At 45.8% G+C, this 26484-nt stretch overlaps 1 protein-coding gene across 1 annotated transcript in view; it reads right to left on the reverse strand.

Annotated features, from left to right (window-relative positions):
• The window catches only part of OPHN1 (oligophrenin 1), a 733935-nt gene that overhangs the window by 18628 nt on the left and 688823 nt on the right, over positions 1–26484 (reverse strand). The window contains exons 19-21 of the mRNA XM_069612518.1: positions 23108–23255; positions 5725–6030; positions 2588–2753 (exon numbers count right to left, since the gene is read on the reverse strand). Of these exons, the coding sequence (XP_069468619.1) occupies positions 2588–2753; positions 5725–6030; positions 23108–23255 (620 nt within the window). The remainder of the gene's footprint in view (positions 1–2587; positions 2754–5724; positions 6031–23107; positions 23256–26484) is intronic.

Here is a 26484-nt window from a genome sequence, read left to right on the forward strand (position 1 = left end):
CATTCTGGGATGCATAGAATGATCCATCTGGTCAGTGTCTGTTCGACAGCTGTGCCTGCACAGCAACATGTGTAACCCATGTACAGCTGGTCATCTTTCCTGATATCCCTCGTCCATGAAAGATACTAGCCAAGAGCCCTCACAGGGTCTGGCCAATGGAGCCGATCATTAAACTTAGAGGATTGAGGTCGGAGGAAAAAACACAGGAAGACAAATCTTTTGAGGGAGATGAAATTCTGACAGAAACCTGGGAAGGAAGGAAGGAAGGATAGTCTCACCCAAAGTCCTATTCTCCTTGGAGGACACCAAATATGGAGTTTTAAGAGACAGAGCCTGGAAGTTACTCACCAATCTAGAGGAATTGATGGCAAATAGGACAATCACATAAAGGGTGAGAAGTGCTAAAGATCATTAATGCTCTGGCTCAAATGGAGCTCACATAAGAAAAGTCCAAACAAAATTAATATCCCATGCAGGTATAACAAACTGGCATGATGAAAATGGTTAAGGAGCAAAATGGTGGCCACAAACCCCTTAATAATGCCAACCTGCATGGCCAAACTGGCCATGGCAAGCAGGTAATCAAGAAAAGAGGACATTGGACAGATCAAAAGGTGTGGAACTCTTGCCCTACACCAAGACGAAAACCTATGCCACCTGCAGGCATAGACAGATGTGGTGGCAGGAGCACATCCAGGATGCTGTCTAACAAGTCCCACTCCTTATACCACAGCCTCTCAGCAGCCAAGCATGAAGGTTCAGGCTGCCAATGCTCCGTTTCAGGACCCACCCGTGCAAAACCACTCCCGAGTATAAGAGACAGGTCTACCTTCCCCGGCAGGTGCTAGGGAGGACAGATGGACATGTCCAGAAAGAAACTATAGATACCACATCCTCCAGGCCCAGTCTGAAGTGGACAGAATCAGCATGTTCCCAAACATCTGTAGTCTCCTGAGAACTAGCAGAATGACAGGGATCGAAGTGAACACATAAAGGAGTTAGCATTTCCATTTGACAATATTGACAGCCGTGGGTTTAACCACTGTTGTCACACTTGCATTTTCATCCCTCAAACAGGGATTGAAATGCTTTTTTTTTCAAGCATTTCACTGTGTGGCCCCTTTAACGGCCAGTCTCAGTGAAATGGGCTCGGTTGCTGGGAGCCTGTCATACATTATTGTTGGGAGTATGCAAAGGAGATGGGCAGCGCATCTTTGCGCCACTGTCCAGCCCATCCTTAAATGCTCAGGTCACCTTTGTGAATAAGCTTCCCTGAGCATTTCTGAAAGCAGCGCAAATGAAACAAGCACATTCTCAGTACACCTTTCATTTGCGCTTTGAGAATCTGGTCTGTAGTCTCTAGCCTGCAACCACAAGCTCTCCAGTGATGGAGGAGTGGAAAGAAATCCAGGATTTGAGGGCACTGGAAGATGCTTATTGTCAAGGAAACAATCTACCGCAGATCCTAAAGCTGGCTTCCCAGAGGCCAGCAAAGGTTGGGGTGAATGGCAACAGGGTCTTCATGGTCATCTCTTTCTCAAAACGTCTGTGAGGTCATACTGGAACTGAGGCTTAGTTGAGCAGGGAAGCACAGCGTCTTTTGAAAGGAAACATGATGCCTGCCTTGTACAGGCACTGAAAGACTATCTAAGCTCAGGGGAGCTGTTCAGGCCACTTTCCTCCTGTTGGCACCCCTTCCTCAAAGAGTTCCATCATCTACAAAGGGAACGCTCTCATTGAGATATTCCAGAGTATATCAGCATGGACATGATAGAAGCTTTGGCATGGATGTCTAAAGGCAGAGCTGCATGGTGACAGGGAGGAGAAGTGTCTAAACTCAAACTGAGCCCCCAGGTGTGTGGCTGCGGTCCAAACAGATACCCACTTCCAGTGTCACTAAGCATGTTGAGTCATGAGGACCCCACAGGCTCTGGGGTGGCATGCATCAGGGCCTTTGTTAATAAGTCAAGCATCTAATGCCTACACTACTCTATCTCCTCTGGAGACTAGAGGATTTAGTTGGTACCTGCATAGTAGGTAGGGAATCTTTGGAGGTATTTCTAGAGTGGGAGCGATGACACCACTTCCTGGAGGAAGAATAAGAATGATACCTGGAAGAGTATCTCGAAGAACGTGGCCTGTTCCTAGGTGCCCAAGGCATTAGGAGGAAATTAGGTGCGTTTCAGTAGAACTAGCAAACATTTTCAGTGGCATTCCAGAGGTGTACCATGTGGAAAAAAAGAAATTGAGGTCATGGGGTGCAGTGGCTCTGTGATATACATGGCCAAATATCACACCCTGCACTTGGGTGCCCAACAGTGCTTTGTGGAGCCAATGCAGAGCCCCGGTGCACCGGTTGACAATGTCTCAGAAGATAGCTGGCACTGGAGATGGACTATCTGTGAAATATGTGGGAGGAATGAATCCATTAGAATTAAGTTTTGTTCTGCAAATGGATTAAACTGTCACTAATCGCTGGATTTGCGACACTACTGCTGTCATAAGCCACAGTTAGAGTTTAATGGCAAAAAGGAAGCTCAATAATGACAATGTTGGCACATGAGGAAAGGCATTTTACTGTACTCACACTGATGAAGGGATATTCTCAGGCCCTACAGGCAGCGGTGTGGCTTTCTGCTCAGGCTTCGTGGGCACAGTAGCTCTGCATGGAGGGTCTGGGGGCCTGACTGGAGGACGCACAATCACTGGCCTTTCTCCTGGAGACCGAGCCTTATGAATGCTGTCAGAGTCACCTGCAATGAAAGACAAAATATTTCCACAATATGTCAATAGGCACAGAAACCTAAGAAAAGCAGTGGTTACAGGGTCAGAAAATCCACGCACAGGTGAACCGAGTCGGACGACTGCGCCCAGCAGTGCGACTCGGCAGCATTTCCCACCAGCAAACCTGACACAGAATGACCTACATACCATTCTAGGTTCTTCACATAAATTGTTACAGAGACATGGAGCCATCTTTCAGCAGGTGCAATGGGAGAAAAATCAGTAAACGGATACAGAAAGGAATACAGGAAAGAAAGAAATAATAAATAATATAAAATGAAGGACAGACTTGGAGACTAAATGCAGGCAGTAAAGCGGGTATACTAGGAAGGCTGCAGGCCATAGACCTTTATCTTGACTTCTACGAAACTTTGATTTGCAACATTAACCTGCATTTCTCGCCTCTATTGATGCTGCTAAACTCCAGTCAGAGTAGATTCCTCTATTTGTCTTCCACTCTTCTTTTCCTTCTCTCTACCTCTCTCTTTCTCTCACTCTCTCACTCATCCAAATGCTTTTCAAGAAGACAAGGATGTTACTACACATCACATATTTTGAGGCAGCAATGAGCAAACAATCATATTTAAGCAGAATACAGCAGGGGTTATTAATGAGACTAGGACACTTTTCCAAAGTGTGAAGGATTTGATCCCAAAATGACACCTAACATACCAGAGTGTCTATCCTGCCACATTGTAAATAGTGACTGATGTACTAGTTCATGCTTTCCTAGACCATCAAAAAGCAGATGAGGTTTTAGCAAGCTTGCGGTAAGTACCGATGGAGAACCAACCTGGGTAAACTAAAAGGCAAGAACGAAATTAGGCAACAGGGCCCAAGACTAGGAGAGAAACTACAATAGAAACTTGATAAACATAGATTTCTTGCCAGAAATGCCCAATTGTCAGGCTGAAGCCCTAAGCAGATCTCTCCAAATGGAAGTGGCTCAGCAGGTCTAAGAGTTGTGCATATGCCTCAACTAGATCTTTTCACAACAGCAGAACATGATAAAATACCAAGGCGTCACATTGAGTTTCCAGGACTCAAGATCCAAGTGTAATGCCCTTTTGAGGGTTTGGTCAAGCATTGTTCTGCAGAGGCTCCTATGGGTCACCCTTACACCAAAGCTGACTCTGAAGATGAAGCCATGATTCTGATTGCCCACATCAGTTGCGGTGCTCCGACTCTGCGGTTCAAATCTCCCCTCTAAGGGGGCCAACACCATCTGTCCTCTAAGAGTGTCCCACCAGCCATCCCTGCAGTGACTGCTATTGGTCAGCAGATGGCCACAAAAAGCCAATCAGGAAACCGCCAGGCTGTGCCGGCCCCCTACCAAAGGCCCACCACTTAGGCCCCTGTTTGCGCCTGTCTGGGCCTTGGAGGGCCCCGCAGCACCTCCGGCTCCACCACCTCACAGCCTCATGGAACAGCCACCCAGCATGCAGCCTGCTACCCCCACAAACGTGTTGTTCTTCCACCAAGAATAACTGAGTCATGTCCTGGACATGGTCATGTCTTTTTACTAACTCGCACAGCTGTTGAACCTAGGTGTGCCTATGCCATTCTACCTCTTTGATTACTATTACCCTCTCCTTAATGCATTTCTGTGCTTTTTATTCGAATCCTGGTGTGTTTTTAACAACTCTTCACCCCCATTTTGCATTTAATTTCTGTACTTTTGGGTAATCTGAATCCTGGTGTGTTTCTAACAACTCTTCAACTCCATTTTGCATTGCATTTCTGTGCTTTTAGGTCATTCGAATTCTGGTCTGATTTTAACAACATTTCACCCCATTTTTGGGTGCTCAAATAGTTTGTATTGCATCTGTTTTCTAGCTTTCTTGGCTGCTGGGCCGCCTGGCGAGTGTGTGTCTTTCTGTGCAGTCTCTCCTCCGTTTTCCATCTATAAGGAACCAGGCCAATTCTATGTTTGAAGTGCTCAATACATGTCTGCCTTACAACTCTTGCGCACATCTAAAGGAATTAGAGAGCAAGTGCATCCCTCTATTGAACGATCTGGTAGTGCCTCTTTCTTCATTCAAAGTTAATCCATACGCGGTAAAGGATACATTGTGGGAGGCGGATTTGCTTGTGACTAAAGCCTCTAATTCGAACTAGAGGATATGCAAACAAATGTCTGTGAATTCCACTAAACTGGGAACCCTTCTGGACTATTTAGAGAGATTTCCCTTCTCAATTTATTGAGACCCTTTTCAATTAAGGACCCCCTCACCCCAGCTTCTTTAACATAGACCATGATCACAATGTATGTAACTTTTCCTTAGACTCTGAAACGTAACTCTATTAGGCATAACAGTTGCAATTAGCCTAACTGTGTTTAGTTGCAACAGTTGACATTTCACCTAACTGTATAAGGTGGCCACAGTTGGCACCTGGCCTAATTATGTAAGGTGCCCACATCTAGCAACTGGCCCTGCAGAGTAAGTTTACCTGTTTCACATCTGACCCAAATTGTACAGGCTGTCTGTTTGCCCAGTGACGCGCTCTTGGATAGGTTTGGGTGGGATTCAGCTTGTTGCTACATTCAGAGAATGGTTGTGGGTGGGAAATGTATCGCATTTAGACGGAATATTGGGTGTAGGCAATGTATTGCCACTAACTAACCCATACTAAAAACTCAGCTTTCTGCATACGCACGCTCAAACTCTGAACTAAACACAACCATAACTCTACCGCACCACATACCACATGCAATTCACAACACTCGACATGAAAACAAACCATACACAACCTCAACACCACATGATAGCTCCCAACCGAAAACGAACCAACTGAAGCTGCCAATAGCACATGAAAGCTCTTTTGCGCCTCTCCTTCTCAATCCCACTAACAAACTCTGCAACCATCCTTCCATTGCAGATCTGCCAGGGCACAATGAGGCAACAGTGCGTGGTACAAACCTCATTAACATTGACTTACTTTCTTTGTTGGGTGCCGCAGGCCGAGTGTTCAGCCTCCTTGGCTGCACGGCAGAGGTCCTGGGAACTCCAGGGGACACCAACTCCCCGTTTGCAGTCTTAGCTGGTAACTTGGTTGCTCCATCCTGCAGTTTCAACCCCAGCTTCCCCACCTCTACCTCGGAGTATGACGGTGACCGGTGGTCAGAGCCATCTCCCCCCCTGTATGCATTCGCTAAAAGCTTTGTGCGTTGTAGTGGCAAGGGGGCTTCTCCGTTATTGAATGCACTGCCATTAACAGTTGGACTGAAGACAGCATCGTTTGGATCTGGGAGCATGAAAGACAAAATATGCAGGGATATTAGAAATAAAAGTGAAATAATCATCATCAAGTACAATAATAGTAATATTAATATCAAAATATAAGTTAGTAGATATAGTCCTGGCCATTAGACTGAAATGTGTTTGATATATGCAAAAGTTGGAAGAGTCTACTACAGGGCTATGACTTAAGCATGTCCTTTCAAAATCTTATTTATAATTATTCATGAAGCTTTCACATCCATAAGGGTAACCAGTCATGCTACATATTCCCAAAATACAGGAATGACCGTCACCTGTGGGGAATGCTTAACTTGAATTCATGCTCTGTTGTGAGTAGCCAGTTGAAGAGGTGCGCTGAAGTTACTGAACGGCCACCCGCTCTCTGCTTAGAGAAGTGCTTGACAAGCAGAGAGTTGGAGCTGGAGGATCTGAGGGCTCTTGAAGGAGACTATTTGGTGAGAGCGAGTTGCAGATAGCATGGTCATCGGCACAAGACAGCCTTATGGATGATGCAGAGGGATTTGAATGTGATCCTTGCAGGAACCGGGAGTCAGTGGAGAGATTTTAGGGCTGGAGAGATGCAGTCCCTGGGCTTGAGGCCAAGGATAAGACTTGCAGCCCTATTCTGGATTAGCAGGACAGGGTGGAGAGAGGAAGAAGGTAGATTAAGAAAAGGTGCTGTTACAATTGTCCAGCCTGGAGAGTGCCAGATCTCTGGAGAAATTAAGCTTCTGGAAAAAAAAGTGAGGAAACGGAGGGTTCCCCTGAGGCGGTAGAGTTGGAAATGGGCCTTCTTGGCAAGGTCCTAGATGGGAGGAAATAAATAGTTGAAGATAACTCCAAGGTTTCTGGTTTCAGAGGAAAGAGAGGGTGGAGAGCCCATCAAGGGAGTCCAGAGTGAGGGGAGAAAGGAGGGAACATGTGTCCCTATAGGAAGAATCTCAGTCTTGCTCGCATTGAGACATAGATCATGGATGGTACACCAAGACTGGATGACGGACAAGCAATCAGGAATGACAGAGGAAGTCAGGAGAGACGCAGAGGGCCAGAGGACCTACAGTTTCATTTGGGGACCCACAGAAGGGAAATGGGATTTGGACACAATAAAAAATGGATCTGAAAGGCACACAAACCCCTTATTAGTCCACTCCTCTTTCCTCTGCCTTACCCTGCTGCATTTCCAGCCCCCATGTTGCCCCACCTTCCTGATTGCCTCTTCTAATTGCCTAGTGGCTACTGAAGAGAGGGAACACCTCTCTTTACAATTGTTATCTTGCAGTTACTTGTACTCTCAAAATGGCTCTTTGAAATAATCCTGGTCTCAGGCAAAACATTAAGTATCTATAGCGTTTTAAAAGTTGGATTTTATTTACACAGTAGGTGTTGTATGCAGTTGCCTTTTCCCTTGACATTGCTCCCTCATCTAGCGGTCTGTGAGCAAGATGATTTCGATGAGATCACGCTCTGACTGCAATAAAACTGCACCTGAATACTCTGGTTGCATAGCAATGTGTCCAAACAACATCTCGTGCATTAAGATCCAGTAGTGTAGCAACGCGTTTAAACAAACTTGCACGTATGAAAGTCCTTTCCTCTAAAGATCAAACCGACAGTGGCCTTGCGCGCTGCCACATCACAAGCTTCTCAGAGCTGTCACACGCACTCAGATCCCTCCATGCAAGAAGATGGAAAGGATGGGGGCCACACCCTTTGTTGCTGTGCAAGCTTTCTCTACATCATTGTGCAATTCACTGCCTCACACTGTCCCTGAGAACCAAGCACTCGTTTGGTGAAAACCATGCAACAGGTGAGCGTGAGGCTTTAATGGTCATTTCTGCTAAAATATATACTCCTAGCGCACAGTAAATGTGGAAGTACTTTTAAGTCTTAACCTCTTGCCATGAACTATATTGATCTGTATTATTATTATCATTATTAGGGCATTTATTGAGGGCAGACCTAGCTTTGGGTAGCAACAGAGCGCTTTACAATCAATTGGGAAAGAACAAGGTTAGGGAGTAATGCAATAAATGAGAGGGTATCTAACAATAGGGGAGCAAGGGCAATTCGCAGCCATGGATCTACAAGTTACCACGGGAGGAAAGAGTGGGGATCAGATGACCCAATTTCAGGTATGGTGGGGGGAGTGAACAGTGCATGTACCCTAGGTGTTAGGGAGGAGCCATTCCTTTAAAGGGGATGGTCTTGTGCTCTTTCCTGAACTGTAGAAGCGAGGGGTGAGTCAGATGTTGATGGGGTAGAGATTCCATAGTTTGGGGCATAGACAGAGAATGCCTGTTTTCTGTTTCTTTCCTTCCTGCACTGGCGGAGTTCAAGTCTGCACACATCCTTACTTCTGGTGGATCGTTAGCCTCCAGAGATGCTGAGTTTCACGGTTTCTCTGTAAATTGAATTCAATGACATCCTCATAACTTTAACGACATCTGCCAGAAATATTGAATGTTCCCACTCGTTCTACTCGAACTTGTCCCATGTGGAACTCAAGTATTCTTCCTCTAAATGATTTCAAGATATTAGGCCCTCCAAGGACCCACAGAAAATAAGGGCCTACTTATTCAATATTTGGGATGAAATGCAGTCTAGAATCTCTACCAAGGTTCCATCTCACCTCACTGGAGTGTTGAATCAGTACTTGGATTCTTCCCCTCTATCTTGAATAGGCATTGTTAAGGAAGGAAAAAAGATGTATAAACACTGACTCCAACACACTCATTCATACAGCTACCCAACAACCACTTACCTAACATATTCCCCTAAAACCTCCTATAACACCCAAAGATGCAGCAGCCTTCCACCCTATATACTACCCCTATTCTTCTAATTGTACCCAAATGGCAGGAGGACCAGACAGTCCTGGCACCTGTATGGTCCTACATCAAAGGAGGGTTGTTTCGATTGTAGATATGAAGTGGGGAGAATGAATATCCTCAGACCGCAACATCTTCAATCTATTGGATCCTGCAATTTTCCCTTTTACCCCCAGTCTAGAATCCCTTGCACCTTATATTCCTTCTGAGGTCTTTCAGTGCACAGTGGAGGAGAGCCGTCCCCAGACGAATTCCCTCCAGGAACAGCTTCAACAAACTAACATGGACATCTGATAAACCGTCAAACTGGTAGGTAATCTTAATCTGACCATTGCTGGCCTCAACACTTCCCCCACCACAACAAGGACCAATAAACAAGTGCTAAACTTATTTTTCACTTTTAATTTAAAGTGCTTAGTGGAAATCCATACTGACTCACCAACCCCATACTTCAGGTCTGGACATAAAGCATCTTATAATTCTTCTTTCTCTAGTGTAAGGCCTCTTTGTAATTTTCTGTCATGACCTGAAGTCTCCCTTTCACATTTAGAACCAGGGTTTCCATTGTCAGTACCTCTGTGAGGAACCAAGGATGATCACCCTGACTGCAAAAGGAAGGAGGGACAGAAGTTGAATCCTTCTCTGAGTCATTATAACAGAATTCTGCCAGCCAAATCAGGTCCAACCAACAAACCCTTGGTAACATCACCTTCTTTGTTTTTCTCCCTTAGATATCGCCCTCTTCATCACCTGCCAAATGCACCTTTTTCACCCCTTTGGACAACTCCCTCTTCTTCATTGTTGTGGGTATCCTCCATCAGCGAAACACCACCTTTTTCTCCTACTGGCCAAAAGTAGCCTTCTTTAACACCTACCCCCTGGGTCTTTCTTTCTCGAGCCTTTTTTTACTCCTCCTTACCATGGCCACCTGGTTCTCTCCTCCTGCCCTCCTGTCTCCAGCTCCTTCACCATTCTGTTCTTCTCTCTAGTCACCTCCAAATGACTTCCTCTTCCTCGCATCCAAACATCCCAGCCATAGTAGAGTATTGACTCTGCCTTTCAGCCTCGGTCTGATGTAAGGAAACCCAGGTGTGTAGGGTTTGCATGGGGGACTTGGAAATTAAAGTTTTCCTGGGCCTGCATGGATCTCTAGTGGCTGCTGGACTGCAGCTTTAAGAACCACACTTCCTGTCTCTGCATTCCAGGCTCCCTCCCTCTTGTATGTAGAAGGGCCCTTTATGTTCAGGAGTGATGGACATAGTTTAGGGATTACCTTGTTGGAATGGCTCGCAGACCAGATATTGGGCTTGGGGGTTGGCTTGCCCTCCCCTTGAGTGGTCCTCTTTCTGCCTGCTACAAACTGGACCTGCTTGTGGCGTGGAATCAGTCAGCCTATCCGCTCCTATCTGTATGAGTGAAGGGCCCTTTGGAGGTGAATTACAATTTCTTGCACTCCCTCCCAGCTCACAACCTACTCTTCCCCCTTGTGATTTAAAACTGCTTTGTGTACCTGAATGGGGTAACCTGAGCATGCTGGCGTGGCTAGTTCCACTGGATTGCCACTATTTGATCCATCAAGATGGTCAGGCATGCCTATGGTAACAATTGGACGGGTCCCATTCATTTGGGCTCAGATGCAGACAAGATGATTCAGTGTTGTAGCACTAGAGGTACCACAGGAGACCCCTCTTTCTGAGTTGCATTTGGGGTAGGCACAATCCTGGCTAACTGGTGTGGCACAAGTTGAGGTGCAAGCAGGCACCAGCATTACAGAGAAAGTAGTAAGGCAATCCTAACAGCACAGGCACTCATGAGAGCTCTTAAACTCGTTAATTCTGAGTAAAGATAGTCTCTGCCGCTGCCAGTAAAACATTTTTGATTCTTGGGTCTTCTCTCCCAGTAGTAAGAGTCAAAAAGATACAACAGTTGAGTTATGTGTCCCGACTGGTACATACCTGTCACAAGGAGAGTGACAACCAGTGCTGGTCTCCCTCTATTAGCAGGAAGTCTGGTTCACCTAGCAGAGGACAGAATCTTTGATTTCATCTGTGCAGGGTTCAGCACTCTGTCTTTGGGTCCAGATTCTCCATATGGGAAGCAGTTAAATGCAGCAACCCCAAACATCAATCATACGGTTGCATGCACTAAGACGTTTTGGCAATCACGCAAACCAGCAGTGGTACCCAGGTTTTGCAGGATTCTTCTTGGGCAAACTCTACAGATGTTGATTCATTAAAGATTTCAGAACTCCCAGTTGCATTGGCACCAGCTGGTCTTGCTCTAGAAATCTCTGGCAGGCAAGTCATGACCATATAAATTCATATTCAGCCTCACATATAGCATACTGCCCCTGGAGATTTTCAAAGGTCTGGCCGGTAAGATCATCCTTGACTATAACTGTGCTGTTCTCCATGAAATTGATCAAATCTGCCACAAAGCAGACTGCACACTGGCTAGGCTGATGGTCACCAAGGAGCATAAAGGGTGTATGGTGTAAACCCTGTTTGCGGGACTTAGGGGAACAGAGGAGGAATTGAATCCTTGTCAGACACTGAGGAATACGGCACAGCAAGCAAAAAAGGTCAAACAAAGGTGAACCACATAGGCAAAGTGAAGAGCAATGCAGGGCCGATGTGGCAGTGGTGTAGCAGAGGGCTTCAGCAGATAAACACTGTAGGGCGCCTCTTTTTCAAGCTCGACAAAGAAGAAACATTTTTTGGGAGGAGCTTAGGAATAGAGAACTAGCTCCATGCCTAGATATAAAAAGGGAATTTTGAAGTCATTCTGTTTTTTCCGCTGTGGCTTGAAGACCATCTCATGATCCTGAAGAAACTCCTGAGGCAGTGGCCCCAGCGTTGCAAAGGGGTACATTATTCTCTAGGAAGTGAGGATAACACCGCATTGGAGATACTGTTCCAGAAATCCTCTGTGAGCGAAGGTGCTGGATGCCCATGGTCCCTCCAAGGCCATGACATTAAAGACCCCTAAAATAACACAATAGTTGGCTTCCCTCTATCCTAGGCAAGATTACAGATGTGATTCACAGACACATTTTCCATAGGTGCAAGCGGATAACTGTTCAGATAGATGTTCAGGAGTCAGGAGAGGGTCGGGGGGGTTCTGTTTTCAGATTTCTGAGTGCCTTCCGTTATTGATAACATAATCCATTTACAAATGCGAGCAGACGCCCAGGCGAGAACCTGTTCAGAACAGAAGCAGGACAAACTGCACAGAAGGGTGCTTGTTGCTAGTTCTGTGCAGTGCTAGGAGCTTGAGACAGCAGAGGCATGAGCTGCTATTTTACAAAATACATCATGATCCCTTTCTATTCTACTTGTTTTTACAATTTAGCATGATGGCTCTCCCAGCAATGTTCTCCCAGCAGCATGGGATGCTGCGGCCTTATGCTGCCTGGAAGTCACATGCCCTCCCACGTGTCCATCAAGGCAATTGGACGCCCAGACAGCTATTCATTGGCTGGACTGAGCAAGGCTGCAACGACCACCCAGCACGTCCACATTGTGCAGGTCAACATTGTGACTAATGTGACTTGGGCATTTTCAACTAAGTAATCTCCATGAATATGTGTTTCTCCAAGATGCCAAATTCATTGTGAATTTGGCCCAATGTTAGCTGTATGGATTTAGTGTATGGCGTTCTTGCTTAGTTGGCACGGCACTCTTTATGTCTGCAAGGCCAGTGTAGGGTAACTAGTTCATAAACCGGCACCTGAAACTCAGGCATGGGTGCCTTCTTGGCACAAACAGTGGGTGCGGCTTCTTGGGCTGTGTCACCGTGATCTCCTGCATGCAGTGCTAGATGAGGCTATTGTCGGAAGAATTATTTATTCAAAAGGTTTGGCCGCTTGAGAGTATATGAGGGAGTCAACATGAGATATGTGCATTAAACAAACTGTTCTTGGCCAAGTTCGGGCTAGACATAGATGCAAGGGGTTAACATCCAGGTGTATTTGTTTGCAGACTATCAGTCCACATCGCTAACTGTTGGCACTGTATCCCATTGTTTAAACGCACAAAATTACTTCAAAGTAATTTACTTTGATGGCATTACTTCGAATTACTTCAGAATTTTATATATAGTGGTGGGTTAAGTGGTAAAAAGGGGGTAGGTAGGGGGTTGGAGTAGGGGTGGTCATAAAGGGGGATCGAAAAAAAAAAGAAAAATGTCAAAGTAAAGTCTTCGAAGAATTTCGGCAAAAGAACATGGCACCGTTGGCACTCAAATCTTATCTATCATCCTTGTTCTGCCAATCCGCTTCTTGTTGATTTTCGGCCTATGAAATGCCAGATCCCCTTGTAGTAAGTTCTCTTCAGTACTTGTCTTATTCCTGAAACTAAATTTAAACTTTCTATGCATCACTGCGACATGGATTTCTTCAATACTACTATTACTGCTTCTCCGACTACCTCTAAGACCTCTTTCTGTCACACACCGCGTCCCTCTTCCTGCGATTGAGGCACTGGAATATCATTTCATGCTAATTATGTAATTGCTTCTTCCTCTCTTTCCCTTTCTTGATTCCCCTCTTTTGAATTCTCATGCACTAACTTTTCTAAGCCTTACCCTATGTCATTCTTAGTTATTTATCGCGCCCCTGGGCCAGTTAGTTCATCCTGTGAAGACGTCAAGAATCTCCTTTTTGCCTATTCTTCCATCTACTACTACTCCTGTACTTCTAGGAGATTTGAATCTTCATCTTTCTTCTGTTCACTCTTCGCTCCCATTTCTTGCTATTCTTGATTCTTATTTCCTCTCTTCTTTCCACACCTTCTTCACATACCTCTGGGTCCTGTCTTGATCTGATTTTTATTTTCCCCTCTCTATCCGTTTCCCATGTTTTATCACTCCATATTTACTTCTATTATCACCATCTTCTTTCTGCTTCAATTTTCCCCATACCTGCAGTATTACCTGCTCCTTTTCCATCCCCCTTCTCTTTTTTTATCGGCGCAATCTGCAAAGTTTCAACACCCCACTTTTTGTTTTTTCTTGTGTCTCTGCTTTACCTACTCTCTCAGTCTTCTCTACCATATCAACCCACAAGGCAGCCTTTGTTCTCTTCTCTTCACTTTCCTCATATCTCCATACTCTCTGTCATGCCTCTGTTTTTCATCCATCTCGTAAACCCTCACTGCCTTGACTCTCTGTTCATCGCAAGTCCATGCGACACGTTCTGCATCGCCTTGAAAGACGCTGGCCTTGCTCTAAAACTGAGGGTGACTATAAATCTTATTCTTCATATCATATCTTATATAATGATTGCCTTCTTTCCGCTAAACAATCCTACTTTTCTGATCTCCTTCATGCACAGTAATTCCAACCAACATGTCTCTTTCAAACTCTTTATTGCCATCCTAATCCTGATCACAAAGTTAATTCTTCTCTATCATCGTCTGACTTCTCGTTTGTCTCCTCCAAGCTGGCCTCTCTTAGCCTTGCAATTGATTCTTCCTCCACACAAACGGCTCTCTTTTCTCTAATTTTGCCCTCTGTTTCCTCTATTTCGTACTTCACTCCTATTACCAACAAAGACATCCCTCTTCTGTTGACTGAAGCTCGCCCTACTGCTGCACTAACTGATACCATCCTGTGTGTTCTTATTTCTAAAGTTTAACCGTCTCTTAATTTCTATCTGGTACCTTCCTTTAATATTTGTCTCTTAACCGCCACTTTTCCCACTTTTAAACATGCCACTATCATTCCAATTCTAAAAAAGCCTTCTGCTGACACCTTTATTCCATCAAACTTTCATCCTATCTCTGTTCTACCTTAGCTTTCTAAATTACTTAAGCGCCTTGTCTATTGCCAAGTCTCCTCTTTCCTGTCTAATAATGCTATTCTCCCTCTGTTTCAATCAGGTTTCTGCTCCATGCACTGAACTTAAACAGCTCTTGTGTCAGTCTTAAATTCCCTGCTCACGGAAGGCTACACTTTTCTCATTTTATTAGACCTTTTTGCTGTATTTGATACCGTCAATCACTAACTCTTACTTGCTTCCCTTTCATCTTTTGGTTTATCTCGTTCTGTTCTTTCCTGGTTTAGGTCCTATCTGTCTCAACAGACATTATCTGTCTCATAAGGAGGGACAACCTCCAACTCCTTTTCTCTTGCCCATGGTGTCCCGCAAGAGTCAGTTCTTGGCCCCTTCCCCTTCTCCATCTATACTTCGCAATTAGCTAAAGTTATTTTGTCCTATGCTCTATCACATCATTTCTACGTTGACGATACTCAGCTTTTTCTGTCGTTTTCTTCTTTCTCAGCTGACATACACAACCAACTATTCTCTTGCTTACTGGCTATTAAATCGTGGATGTCCTCCCACTATCTCACACTCAATACTGTTAAGACTGAAGTACTCTTCTTCCCTTCTAGCTCCAGCCCCCCACCTCTACCTCCTACTTCTATATCATTTCACCCCTCTCTGCTTCCTATCTCATCTACTGCCTGTAATCTGTGACTTTACTTCGATTCTTTTCTATACTTTATATATGATATCTCAGTCTCTTCACGTGCCTGTCGCTATCATCTATTTAACATTCAAAAGGTTTGTTCTTTCTTGGCTTTTGATGCAACTAATGTACTGATATCCTCTAATTCTTTCACATTTATTCTACTGTTCTACTACGCTTTTTGGTATTCCACTTTCTTGATTCGCCGCTTTCAAATCTGTTTTCAACGCTTCTGTTTGTGTACATTTCTGTCGACTCAACGTGATTCTATCTCTTCTGCTCTTCTTACCCTTGGCTGGCTTTCCTTTGAAGTGCAAGTCAATTTAAAATAAATAAATAAATATTTATTAAAAGATTCACGCCTCAAACCACCCAGCATTACATGAATACAAAAGAAATAAGAAGCATAAACAGAGAGGGAGTGAATTACCACCATAGAGACCACAGGGGAGTTGCCAAAAACTGTTAGAGGCTGGTGTTAGGAAAGATTTCATAATTGTTTGTAATTTTCCCTCCATGTGTCAACCCCCAAACTTTTTTCTGCTGTTTAGACAGCATTGACAGACTTTGCCAGAGAAGCACAGCCTTCAGCTGCACTCCTCTGGGCTTTCGCTCACTTTTTTATGGGGAAACTGACATGCCCTTAAGACAGTCAGTACTGGGAGACTTTGTTTCTCTTAGTCCTTTCCTCATGTTGCAGTTTTTTGTGCAACATGTAACAAGTGTGCAATGTATATTCCCATACAGCACACTTGGGTCTAGAGTCATTTTCCTAAGGCCCTAGAAACTGTCGCTGGACTTTTAATGAACTGTGCAGATGTGTCACGGACAGGACTGGTGGCAGCTATCATTTATCTTATGTTTTGAACCCTTTCTTGCCAGGTTATCCGCGCTTACCGCGTTTTGGCACAAATAGGTGGCCTGGCTCCAAAGCGGCCATGCCACGAGGTTCTTTGTCCTGTCCTTTGGCCATCTTGCCCCTTCACCTTCCCCAGGTTGAGTCGAACCAGGTCAGTCCTTATTTGGTCAAGATGTGGGCTGGAACGTGTGGTTCCAATACACATCCTGGGTGCCAGAGAGTCTGGAGTGCCATGAATGACTGGGACCACTGTGGTCTGTGATTGGTCCACGTATGGAGTGCGTGTTTGTGAGCAGATCTCCCATTGGGTCCTCTTCGTTTTGGCACAAATGGAACTTTGGATAAGAGGAGGCCAAAAACACCTATACCAGGTCTATCTCGTGAGTTCTCACTGAACAAAGGATAGGATCCAAGTATCCTGTAACTACGAAGCTGAGTCAAGGAACCGCTGGTGACCATCTGGAAGGTTGGCACCCTGAGCCTGCTGTCGTCCCGTGGGACCCCTCTGCATCTGGTCGTCCTAGAAGGTCTGCGAAGACGCTTCGACCCATTGGAATAGTGGGACCAACTATTCTCGGCACCTTCATCAAACCCTGCAAGTAAGCTTTCTCGGATGTGTCCCTGGGCCAACCAGTGGACTGATCAGCTTACCCAGTTGCTTTGCTCTGTCCCCGCCGCCTTTTCAAGGAGGCCCTTTGAAACTTGGTATACTGCTAGCTCTGTGTCCACAGCACCCTCACACTGAATTTCGTACACTTGGCGTTCCCAGGTCTGAAGTGAGACGAGTGCGCCAGGACCAGAGTAATCGCAGTTACCGTGTTGCCCTGCCACGGCAACGCCCTTTGCAAGTCTGCTGCATTTGTGACCCTCTTGCCTATGAAGCTTGCTGCAGTGAAACTGGGTCGATTCATCAACCTGGAGCGGAGAAATCACCACTGTCCCGTTTGGGAATCATCGCTGTATCTCAGGAACTAAAAGGTGCTGAGACGTCCTTTTTGACGCATTCGAACCTGCAAGCGAAGTGGACTGACCTGCCGAAGTTTGGATCCGCTTGTGTAGGGGACTGGTGAGTACCCAATACCCCAACCGGTGGCCCCTAGCGCAAGGGCCCATTTTTACACATGTGTGGCCCCTAGGGTCCCCTTTACTTTCCACTGTTATTGCAAAATAGCGACTCCATCCCAAACTCTCAAACTGCCTCTGCCTTCAAGTGGAGGTCCTTGAATAGTGGGAACTTGTTCTGCATCGCCTCATCTACCTTCCCGAGCTGCTAGAGACTCTATTCTGCCCATTGGAACAACATTTGTGTACAGGTGCATTATACTTACCCGCACCTCCAAGTACAACACTGAAGACTGTCCCCATCTATAACCACCAATATCAAGCAGCTAAACAGTGGAATCATTGAGAGGGAACAGGATCGACTTTGATCAGTTTATTCTAAGCCCTGAGAACCGAGCAAACTCTGCTACTTCCTCCGACAACGGCTGCGAGTTAATTGCCGGGTCCTTAAAGTACAGAATCGTGTCATCCACATACAAGGGCAGTAATTCTCTAGCACCAGCCATCGCCAGTCCCCTCTTGAGGTGAAACCTTCGCAGGCGGATCACCAACAGCTCAATCGTGATTGCGAAAAGCAGTGGCGACAGCGAGACATCCCGGTCTGGTTCCGTGGCCCATGTCAGAAGCTCTGGATAGCTTGCCGCCCAGGCCTATCTGAGTGTTTGCCCCCGTGTGTAGCAGGCACACCGCCTTCAAGTAGTATTCTGGGATGCCCACCTGCCACAATACCTGAAATAGGTAACTCCATTCAACAGAGCCGAATGCTTTCTCCATGTCAAGCAGTTCTGCCACTGCCTGCACATTAGCATCAATCTGAGCTAGTATAGCAAAGAGTCTATGAAGATTTAATGAGGTCGACCTCCCAGGGATGAAACCAGACTGATATGTGTGAACAAGGGTCGAAACAAACGGGAGCAGCCGGTCTGCCAGCACTTTGGCAAAGATTTTGGTGTCTAGGTTTACCAAATTAATTGGGCGGTATAAAGCGCAGTCCAAGCGATCTTTCTCAGGCTTTAGGATCAAAGTCATGACCGCCTTCTACATAGTGGAAGGGAGCTACCCAACCTCCAGCGCCTCCTCCCACATGGATAACAATTATTTAGTCACCTCCGAACCCAGTTCTTTATAAAATTCTGCCGTTATGCCATCCGTACCTGGCACTTTCGCGGCTGGCAAAGCTCTTATTGCCATTAAGATGTTGTTTTGGGTAAGCGGTGTAGCTAACGTCTTAACCGCCTCCTGCTCGAACGTGGGGAGGGATGCTTCCCTCACAAACCTCTATGGTCTTACCCAGACAGTGTTCCCCTAGACGCATCTAAGTGTTTTTAGTATGCACGAAAAGCATCCAATATGCCATTGGATTTTACCACTACCCGGCCGTCTGCAGCACGCACGGCTGAAATGTCTGTGGTGCACCCTTCCTGGTGAATAATTGCTGCTAACAGCCAGCCAGGCCTGCCCTCCTCTCCATACCGACAGGCCATTGCCAGGCATTCCAGATATTTAACCTCACAATCAGCCTGAGTATTGAAGCAGTCTAATGCACCACAAAGCCCGGCCCTGGAGTGTGCATTCCCCTCCCCCCAGCTTTACTGTTGTGGCCCTTAATTTTCAATTCTGCTACCATCAGTTGTCTTCGTATCGTCTTCAGAACGTCCATCTCCAAGGACATACATCCCCCCTCGCAGGGTCACCTTAAATGCTTCCCACATGGAGCCCATCGTGGATACCGAACCTATGTTTTCTTGAAAATACATGTTGACAAGGATAAGCACTTCACTCCAGAACACTATGTCAGACAGGATGTGGCCTTAAACCTCCAGAACGGCATAGGGACCCCATCACAGCCTGCATCTAGGGACCAAAGAATAGGCGAGTGGTCTGACAGCGTTCTCTGGAGAAGGGCGCAATCGATTGACATGCGTACTAGGGGAGGGCTTGCCAAAATATGGTCTAACTACAAGGAAGTATTATGGACTGACGAGTAGAAAAAATACTCTCTACTTTGGGTATGGAGCACCCGCCATACATCCATCAACTCCAGTTCGGACATTCACCTCTGCACCAGGTCTGCTGCCTGAGAGCGCAGTTGAGCAATGCCAGCAGATCTATCACTTATTGGGTCTAAGATGACTTTGAGATCACTAGCCCACACCATATTAGTGTGCAGGTATTTAGAACATCTCGATAGGAGTGACTCAAAAAAGGAGGGGTCCTCCACGTTGGGGCCATAAATATTAACAAACATCATTGGCATGTGCGCCCAGCTACCTGACACAATCACAAACCTCTCCATTGGGTAAACTACAGTTTCTGTGGTACAAAATCGAAAGCAACTTGTATATCAGTATAATGACACCAGCTGAGTATGTATAACAGGAGGTGTAATATTTGCAGGATCCCCAGGATCTGGTTACCCCCTAATTTGTCCCACCCACCAGATGGGTCTCCTGCAATAGAATCACTTTCGCCTTCTGCGTTTCACAATACTGGACCACCTTTCGAACTTTGCGCGGATTGTTTAGCCCTTGTACATTACAGCTCACTATCTTACAACTGGCCATAGACACCTAAATATACCAAACAGTCTAGTGCGGGCTCTGTACTCCTTAATACCAACGTTACACTCCCGGGCCTTGCCACAATACAAGCTTACCCACAAGACATGAATCATTTTTTAAAATACAACCCCTAACGCCCCCCTCTTGCCACCCCTCCCCCAATTGAAAAGGGTGTGCCCAATGCACACACCCCCACCCACACTGCCCACCCCAACTAGCAGTGAAATAGCCCAAGCCCCTCCCCAACCCAAACAAACAAATTGGCATGAGCAACAATCCAGGGGCGCTGGACTCTGCTACACAAAGGGCCCACGCGCTTCATCTCCCTCCAGGGGTAGGCCCTTATATAAACAAAATAACCAGCCACTGCACCAATTCGTTACATGTGCTAGCAAATCTGAACAGTACACCCCGTTTTGGTGCTGTCGTTTCGCAGAGGGCCAGATTGGCACGACCGATTCGGTGCAGCGGGCATTTCAGCATGAAGCCTTTCTGGCGCTGGCGCAGGCGATTTGGCACGTAGGACGTTTGGACGTGTCTGACATTGCATATTGTAAGTCCCTGTAGTTTGACGATCGGGCTATTATTGGGGGGCTGGGGGATATGGCCTGGCCTAGAGACCAGTTGTGACACCCGGTGTGCTTTCGCAACCAAACCTTTTGATGACAAAGGGGGTGCGGGGTGTCTGCAGTACCGCCCAGATGAACTTTTCCATGAAAACCTCCATGTTCTGCTGTGGCGCTGATTCTGGAATACCCACAACCAGGATATTATTCCTGCGAGATGTCGCCTCCAGATATTTGTTTTTCTCCTTAATTGATGTAACTTCCCTCTGCAATGTGCGGATCGCCTGTATCACTCCCCTGCTAGTGTCCTCCAGGAACCTCACTCTGTGTTCAGCCTCAGATATCCAGCCACTCTCCTTCTGGATATGCTCCTGCATGCGATTGACCTTGTATGCCATTCTGTCACGCTTGGTGTTCACGTACTCAAGACCGGATCTCATCTCGGACAGCATCAAGCTGAGTTCTGACACTGGAGTGCCTTCAGCAGGCTTTGAGCAGGCCTCTTCTCGGCCAGCATAACCTGGCCTGTCCAAGGTGTCCCAGGGAGACAGCATCTTCTATCCCCCGCTGCTAAGGCCCTCCTTCTGGGAGAAAGGCAAGCAGGATTGCCACTTATTGCCCTTCGCCATGCAGCGCCGGGGCCGGGGGGGTGGGCTTCTAAAGCACCACAACTGTATTTTCTGGGTGCCCCAGGGCGTTCTCCAGTCCAGTACTGTGCTGTGCATTTTCCAGAAATCAACGTATGCAGTTTAACGCTACTTGCCAGGGACCTCACCAGCAGTGGAGGCAGAAGAAACGCTCACCCCAGATCCCACGTGAGCATGCTTCTCCCGAGTCTGAAACAGTGGGAGCAGTGACCTTTCCTGTCACCAGCAGTATCCTCCGGTCTGGAAATAGTCCACAATGGCAGGAGCGGCCCATGGCCGCTGAGGATGTTAAGCAGCAGGTAGCAAACGCTACCCGATGGGAGTAAGGCGTCTGGCTGCCAATATCCCAGAGAGCCTCCCCCCACACTCCGCATATGGCACTTTCTGCTCCTCGGCGGGGGAGCCCCTTGCGCTCACTCAGCAACAGCATCTTCAAAGGCCCTGGCAGCAGGGCGGCTCAGACAAGAGCCTTTATTTTTTTATTTTTAGGGGGGGTGCGGTTTGGCAGAGAGTTTAACTTGGGCTGTTACTTGCTGGCTTTGCCCCCTGCCTCTAATTTAATAAAAGTGTTTTGAATTCGGAATCTGTTGTCTGTGTCTTGCTTCATGATGACTTCACAATTTGCCCACAATGTGGATTTAAGAAGCTTTCAATTTTGCGTTATCGGTCCAAAAGATTGGGCGTCCTCAATGACCCGGGTTGCCCAGTTGCAGATTCATAATTTGTATTTGTATTTATTGTTTTATATAGCGCCTTAATCCAAGGAGCTTTACAGTTAACAAGAATACATAAACATGGAACAGTAGAAGCAATAACAGTAAAAATGAATCAAACCAGAAAAGTGGCATGTAGACCAATTTGCATGAGAAAGGGGAAAGGAGAGGAAGGGGGTGTGTAGAAAGAGGGAGAGAAAGTAGCGAGTAGAGTGAGGAGTAGGAGGAAGGAGAATTTAGAAGATAAGGGTACTAGAGGGAGGGAGAGAAGGGTGAGAAGGGGAAGGAAGTCAGGGAGGGGAATGAAGAAGGAGTGATTTCAAAGAGGAGCAGAAGGAGGAATAGGTGAGGGAGGAGCGGATAGTAAAAGGTAAGGAGTTCCAGTGTAAGGTGGCAAGGAGCTGAAAAGAGCGGAAACGAGAGGAGGCACAAGGGGGCTGGGGGAACCAAGAGTAAGAAAAGACCAGCAGAACGAAGAGAGCGAGAGGGGCTGTAGAATGAGAGAAGAGAGGAGAGGTAAGGAGGAGCAAGGTCGTGAAGAGATTTAAAGACAATGGGCCTCATTACGACCCTGGCTGTCCCGTAATGAACGGTGCCAGTACGGGACCGGTACCGTTCATTATGGGATGCCCTATTACGAGGTTCCCTTAGCGGGTCCCGAAAGGGGACCAGGGAGCTAATACCGGGCCTGTTATTAACGAGCCCGTTATTAGCTCTCTCCCCATTGAGCCCTATGGGGGTTCAAATGGGAATGGGGATGGGGATGGGTTTTTTCAATGAGGAATTATCGGGTCCTCCAAGGTTGGAATGAGTATTGAGGCCCAATGATATGCAATGTCAGAAGCATTATATAATGCCCTCTTCCATGTATGATGACCTCCCTCTGCAGAATATAGAAATAAAAGTAGACTTAATGCACAAAAATAGATAAATAGAGGTGACCTTTCAACAGTATGACCCTTAATCTGGTTCAGTCATGGCTTTAAAAATCACAAACGAAATGTGACATGAATATCGTCTGGTTGTATAAAACAAACAGGTAAAGCCAAGACAAACCAACCTTTGCTGCATGTAGGCCTCTTTAGAACTTATTAAAAGGGCTAACTCTACAATACACAGTCCGGCGGCGTGGGGGCATTTGCATCCAGATAAGTTCCATACTTACGAAAAGCAAAATATTTGGAAATAATGACTAGTAAAGTTGAAAAGCATGTTTTGGGGAGATTTTCAAAAACCAAGCTTTCTCACCTGTTCTGGGTTCATATGACATTGTGGTGGACCATCAGTAGCCTTGGGAATGGCTGGAAGGTGGTTTGGGTTTCTTGAACTCTACAGAAAGATGCCTCTTGTGGTCATTAGAAATGGCTTCACCTACCTTCATTCTCGTCCACAGAGTACCTGGGGAGGCCAGGTCTTGCACGGGCCGGGCGCTTGGAGATGGTGATCGGAATGTGTGTGCGTGGTGTCACTCTTGGAGGGGGAACCGGAGGGGCAGTGCTGTCTTCTGGTGCACTGGCAAAGATCTGCAAGGAGAGAACAATGAGAGATGAGTGACCATTTCTGAACAGGGCACACAGCAGAGGATGGTTTGTACAGATATTGGTTATATAGTAGGGCAGCAGTGTGCAAACTCTGTCTCTCCCGTTGTTTTGGTCTACAAATGGCATCAGCACTAGTCATCATAATGAACGGAGTCCGATCCTGGGAGTTGTAGTTTAAAACATCTAGAGAGCCCAGGATTACAGAACCCTGTCGTAGGGTAATAGTAAGTAGTGTATGGGGTTTTGATAGGTTTTCGATGTATAGTGAATATGCATTTGATATAAACATGAAATAAACAATTATATTGATTTGATATAAAATGTATATTTGATATCAAGTGGGCATAAAACAGTTATAACATTTTTCGATATGATGTTGAGATGATTAGATATAAAGTGAATATACCTTGTATATAAAATGTGTCTAAACATTGGAGCAGCCGGTGGTGGTGCTGCCTGGTCGACTATTGAGGTCGAAGTGAGCTCTGAAGACAGGGACTGTGAACTTAGGGTTTTGCAGAGTGACTCAGTGATGACGCTGGCAAGGGGTTCAGCCATTAATGTTATATGATATGATGCTTAATACCCAGAGGATTCTAAGCGCGTACCCGGGGATCGAACCTGTGTTATTCCGTGTCGTCTTCATTCCAAGGCGAGCATGTTGCCCCTAAGCTATCCTCCCGCCGAGACAACGCATATATATATATATATATATATATATACGGAAGCGACCATGTAGTTATGGTTAAGTTGCTAAACCCATAGGAAGAGCACTTTTTGTGAGGCTTATAACTTTGCTCCCCCTGGCCGAATCCTCACCAAACTTTGCTAAGAAAGTATATGGCCCACTCTGAATGTTTTTGCAAAGTTGGGTGACGTTTGGTCCAGGGGGGGAAAAGTTATAGGGGGTCCCAACATTTCTTTTTTTACCATAGACATAATGGAAAAAAAATTTGCTCACGCCTACAGCCCAAACCGCTGGATGGATTTTTACCAAATTTGCGGCAGGAGCGGCGGCTTGGTCCCGAAAGCATGCTTTTGTTAATTTGTGTAAATCTGTCCAGTAGTTTTCTTTTAAATGACCAAAACGTAAGTCAAAAAAATGTGTGATATCTATGTCCGCTCTGCGGACACACTTCGCTGTTCACTCCGCGGACAGGACACTGATTGGCTAATGGATTTGCGTCATGTCCGTGGACACACAACATATTTGCTGATTGGTTGGTGTGAAGCGTGAGGTGCGTCAGATTTTTGGAAACACCTGCCATCTTGGTGTTCGCGCACATCGTCCGGTGTCCGCCGACATCGCGTTAAAAATATATTAAAACACAACATTGCACTTGTCAAACTTATGAAATAATCTCTGGGGAGGTGAGGGGTGATGAGGATGGGATGGAATATGGCTGCAAGAAGCAAAAAAACTGGTCCGCGAACAGTTTGGATGTTTACAAACAGGAATGTGAAAGTTTGCGGACACCTCTGCATTACTGGTTTGGTGAAAAGCAGTACTTGGATGGCTTATAACTTTGGCGCCACTTAATGGAACTGCATGTAATTTTGCAATTGTATTCCTGACCTGATCCCGAATGAGTTTTGAGGGGGGTCCCAAAATAATGTCAAGGCTTATAAATGAGGTGCCATTTGACGAATCTACACTTAATTTGGCAAACTGATAATAGATCTAGATATACATGTTTATGCGACATTTGGTGGGATTTTGTCAAGAGGGGGCAGAATTAGAGGGGGGTCCCAAAATATTGTAAAGGCTTATAAATGTGGTGCCATTTGACAAATCTACACAAAGGTTTGCAACAAGATTATAGATCTAGTTATAAAGGTTTTCGTAAAGTCTGAATGGATTTTGTCAAGTGGGGGTTAGGTTATATGACGATTGCATGTACATCATTTGACACTTTTGAAAAAATAAAACATGGGTGGATTTCCAGCAAACTTTTGCAAGGAGCATTGAGAAGGACCTGAAAGCATGGTTTTTCAAATGTGCCCGTGTTTTATTTTCTGACAAGTGTCATAATGTAGGTACAAAAAATAGTGATATACCTTTGGTGACTGAGGTGTAGCCTGTGGCCATGGGCAGTGGCCAGATTTTGCGGGTCTTGGAATAAGGTCATGATCCGGATAATCTGGCTACTGGCCATGACCACGAGGGACAAAACATGGGGTTAAAGTGGCCATGTCCACCTGGGACTGGCTTTATGGTAAAGTTATTCGAAATTGGGATAGATTTGAAAAGGAAGAAAAATGTGCTTGTGGTAATATGGTCATAGAGTTCTCTTTTTGCCTTCTGCAGGCTGCCATGGAAAGCAAAGAGGGGCTCTGTATGGAACCCTGCATTCCCTTTCCATGGTGGTCATCTTGGAAAAGGATTTTCCTTCATAAATCCTTTTTTTAGCACCCTGGGTTCCCGCTTTGGGAACCTAGGGTGCTAATGGCGTTCATCCCCCCCCCATTCCATGGGCTGGAATTGGGGGATAATGGTCCAGTGACCTCGTTATCCACCCTTGCTTTGCTTGGGCTGATAATGTGGACTGCCGGGCCGGTATCCACCATTCCATCCCTGGAACAGAGGATAAACGCCACAATATTGCCATTAGCATAACACAAAATGCAAATGGAAATGTTGGAAAATCTTTTTGTGTCTATGTATTTCACTGAGAAATATAAAGTAGATGGAGTCTATACGTTTTTTTTTTGTTCTATTTTTTTAACTGTGAAAGGTGGCTCCTAAAGGAACATTTCTTTGTTTTTGGATGCATTTTTATTTTTTGTCAGGAGAGCTTAGAACGAAAGGTGGGGAGGGAAATGAGGGAAGAGGCACCAAACACTAATATGGAGGGGCAGGTGGACAGGGAAAAATGTTGCAAGTGTGTTATTTCTAAGGTAGGGGGCAGTGTTTCTCATGCTCCTTGATTACAGCAGTGGTGGTGTCTCTTGGGGAGGAGGGATGACATTAGATAATTCCATTTTAAGATAAATAGCAGTTTTGCTAAAAGTATGTACTGTGTACTAGATTGTTAATGGATGAGTAGGAATAGGTGTTGGAGCTGTGCAAGGGAAATTTTGAAGTTGAAAGTTCCTAGATCAGTAGAAAATGCAGTTCCAAACTGTCTATGAAGCACAGATCTGATCGTGAAGTGCGGACGGGTTCTCGGACATGTCATCATGCTGCGCGCCAGCATATGGTCATGTGGCA

This window comes from Ambystoma mexicanum, chromosome 5p, assembly GCF_040938575.1.
Source record: "Ambystoma mexicanum isolate Mex_15411 chromosome 5p, UKY_AmexF1_1, whole genome shotgun sequence".
Taxonomy (NCBI): domain Eukaryota; kingdom Metazoa; phylum Chordata; class Amphibia; order Caudata; family Ambystomatidae; genus Ambystoma; species Ambystoma mexicanum.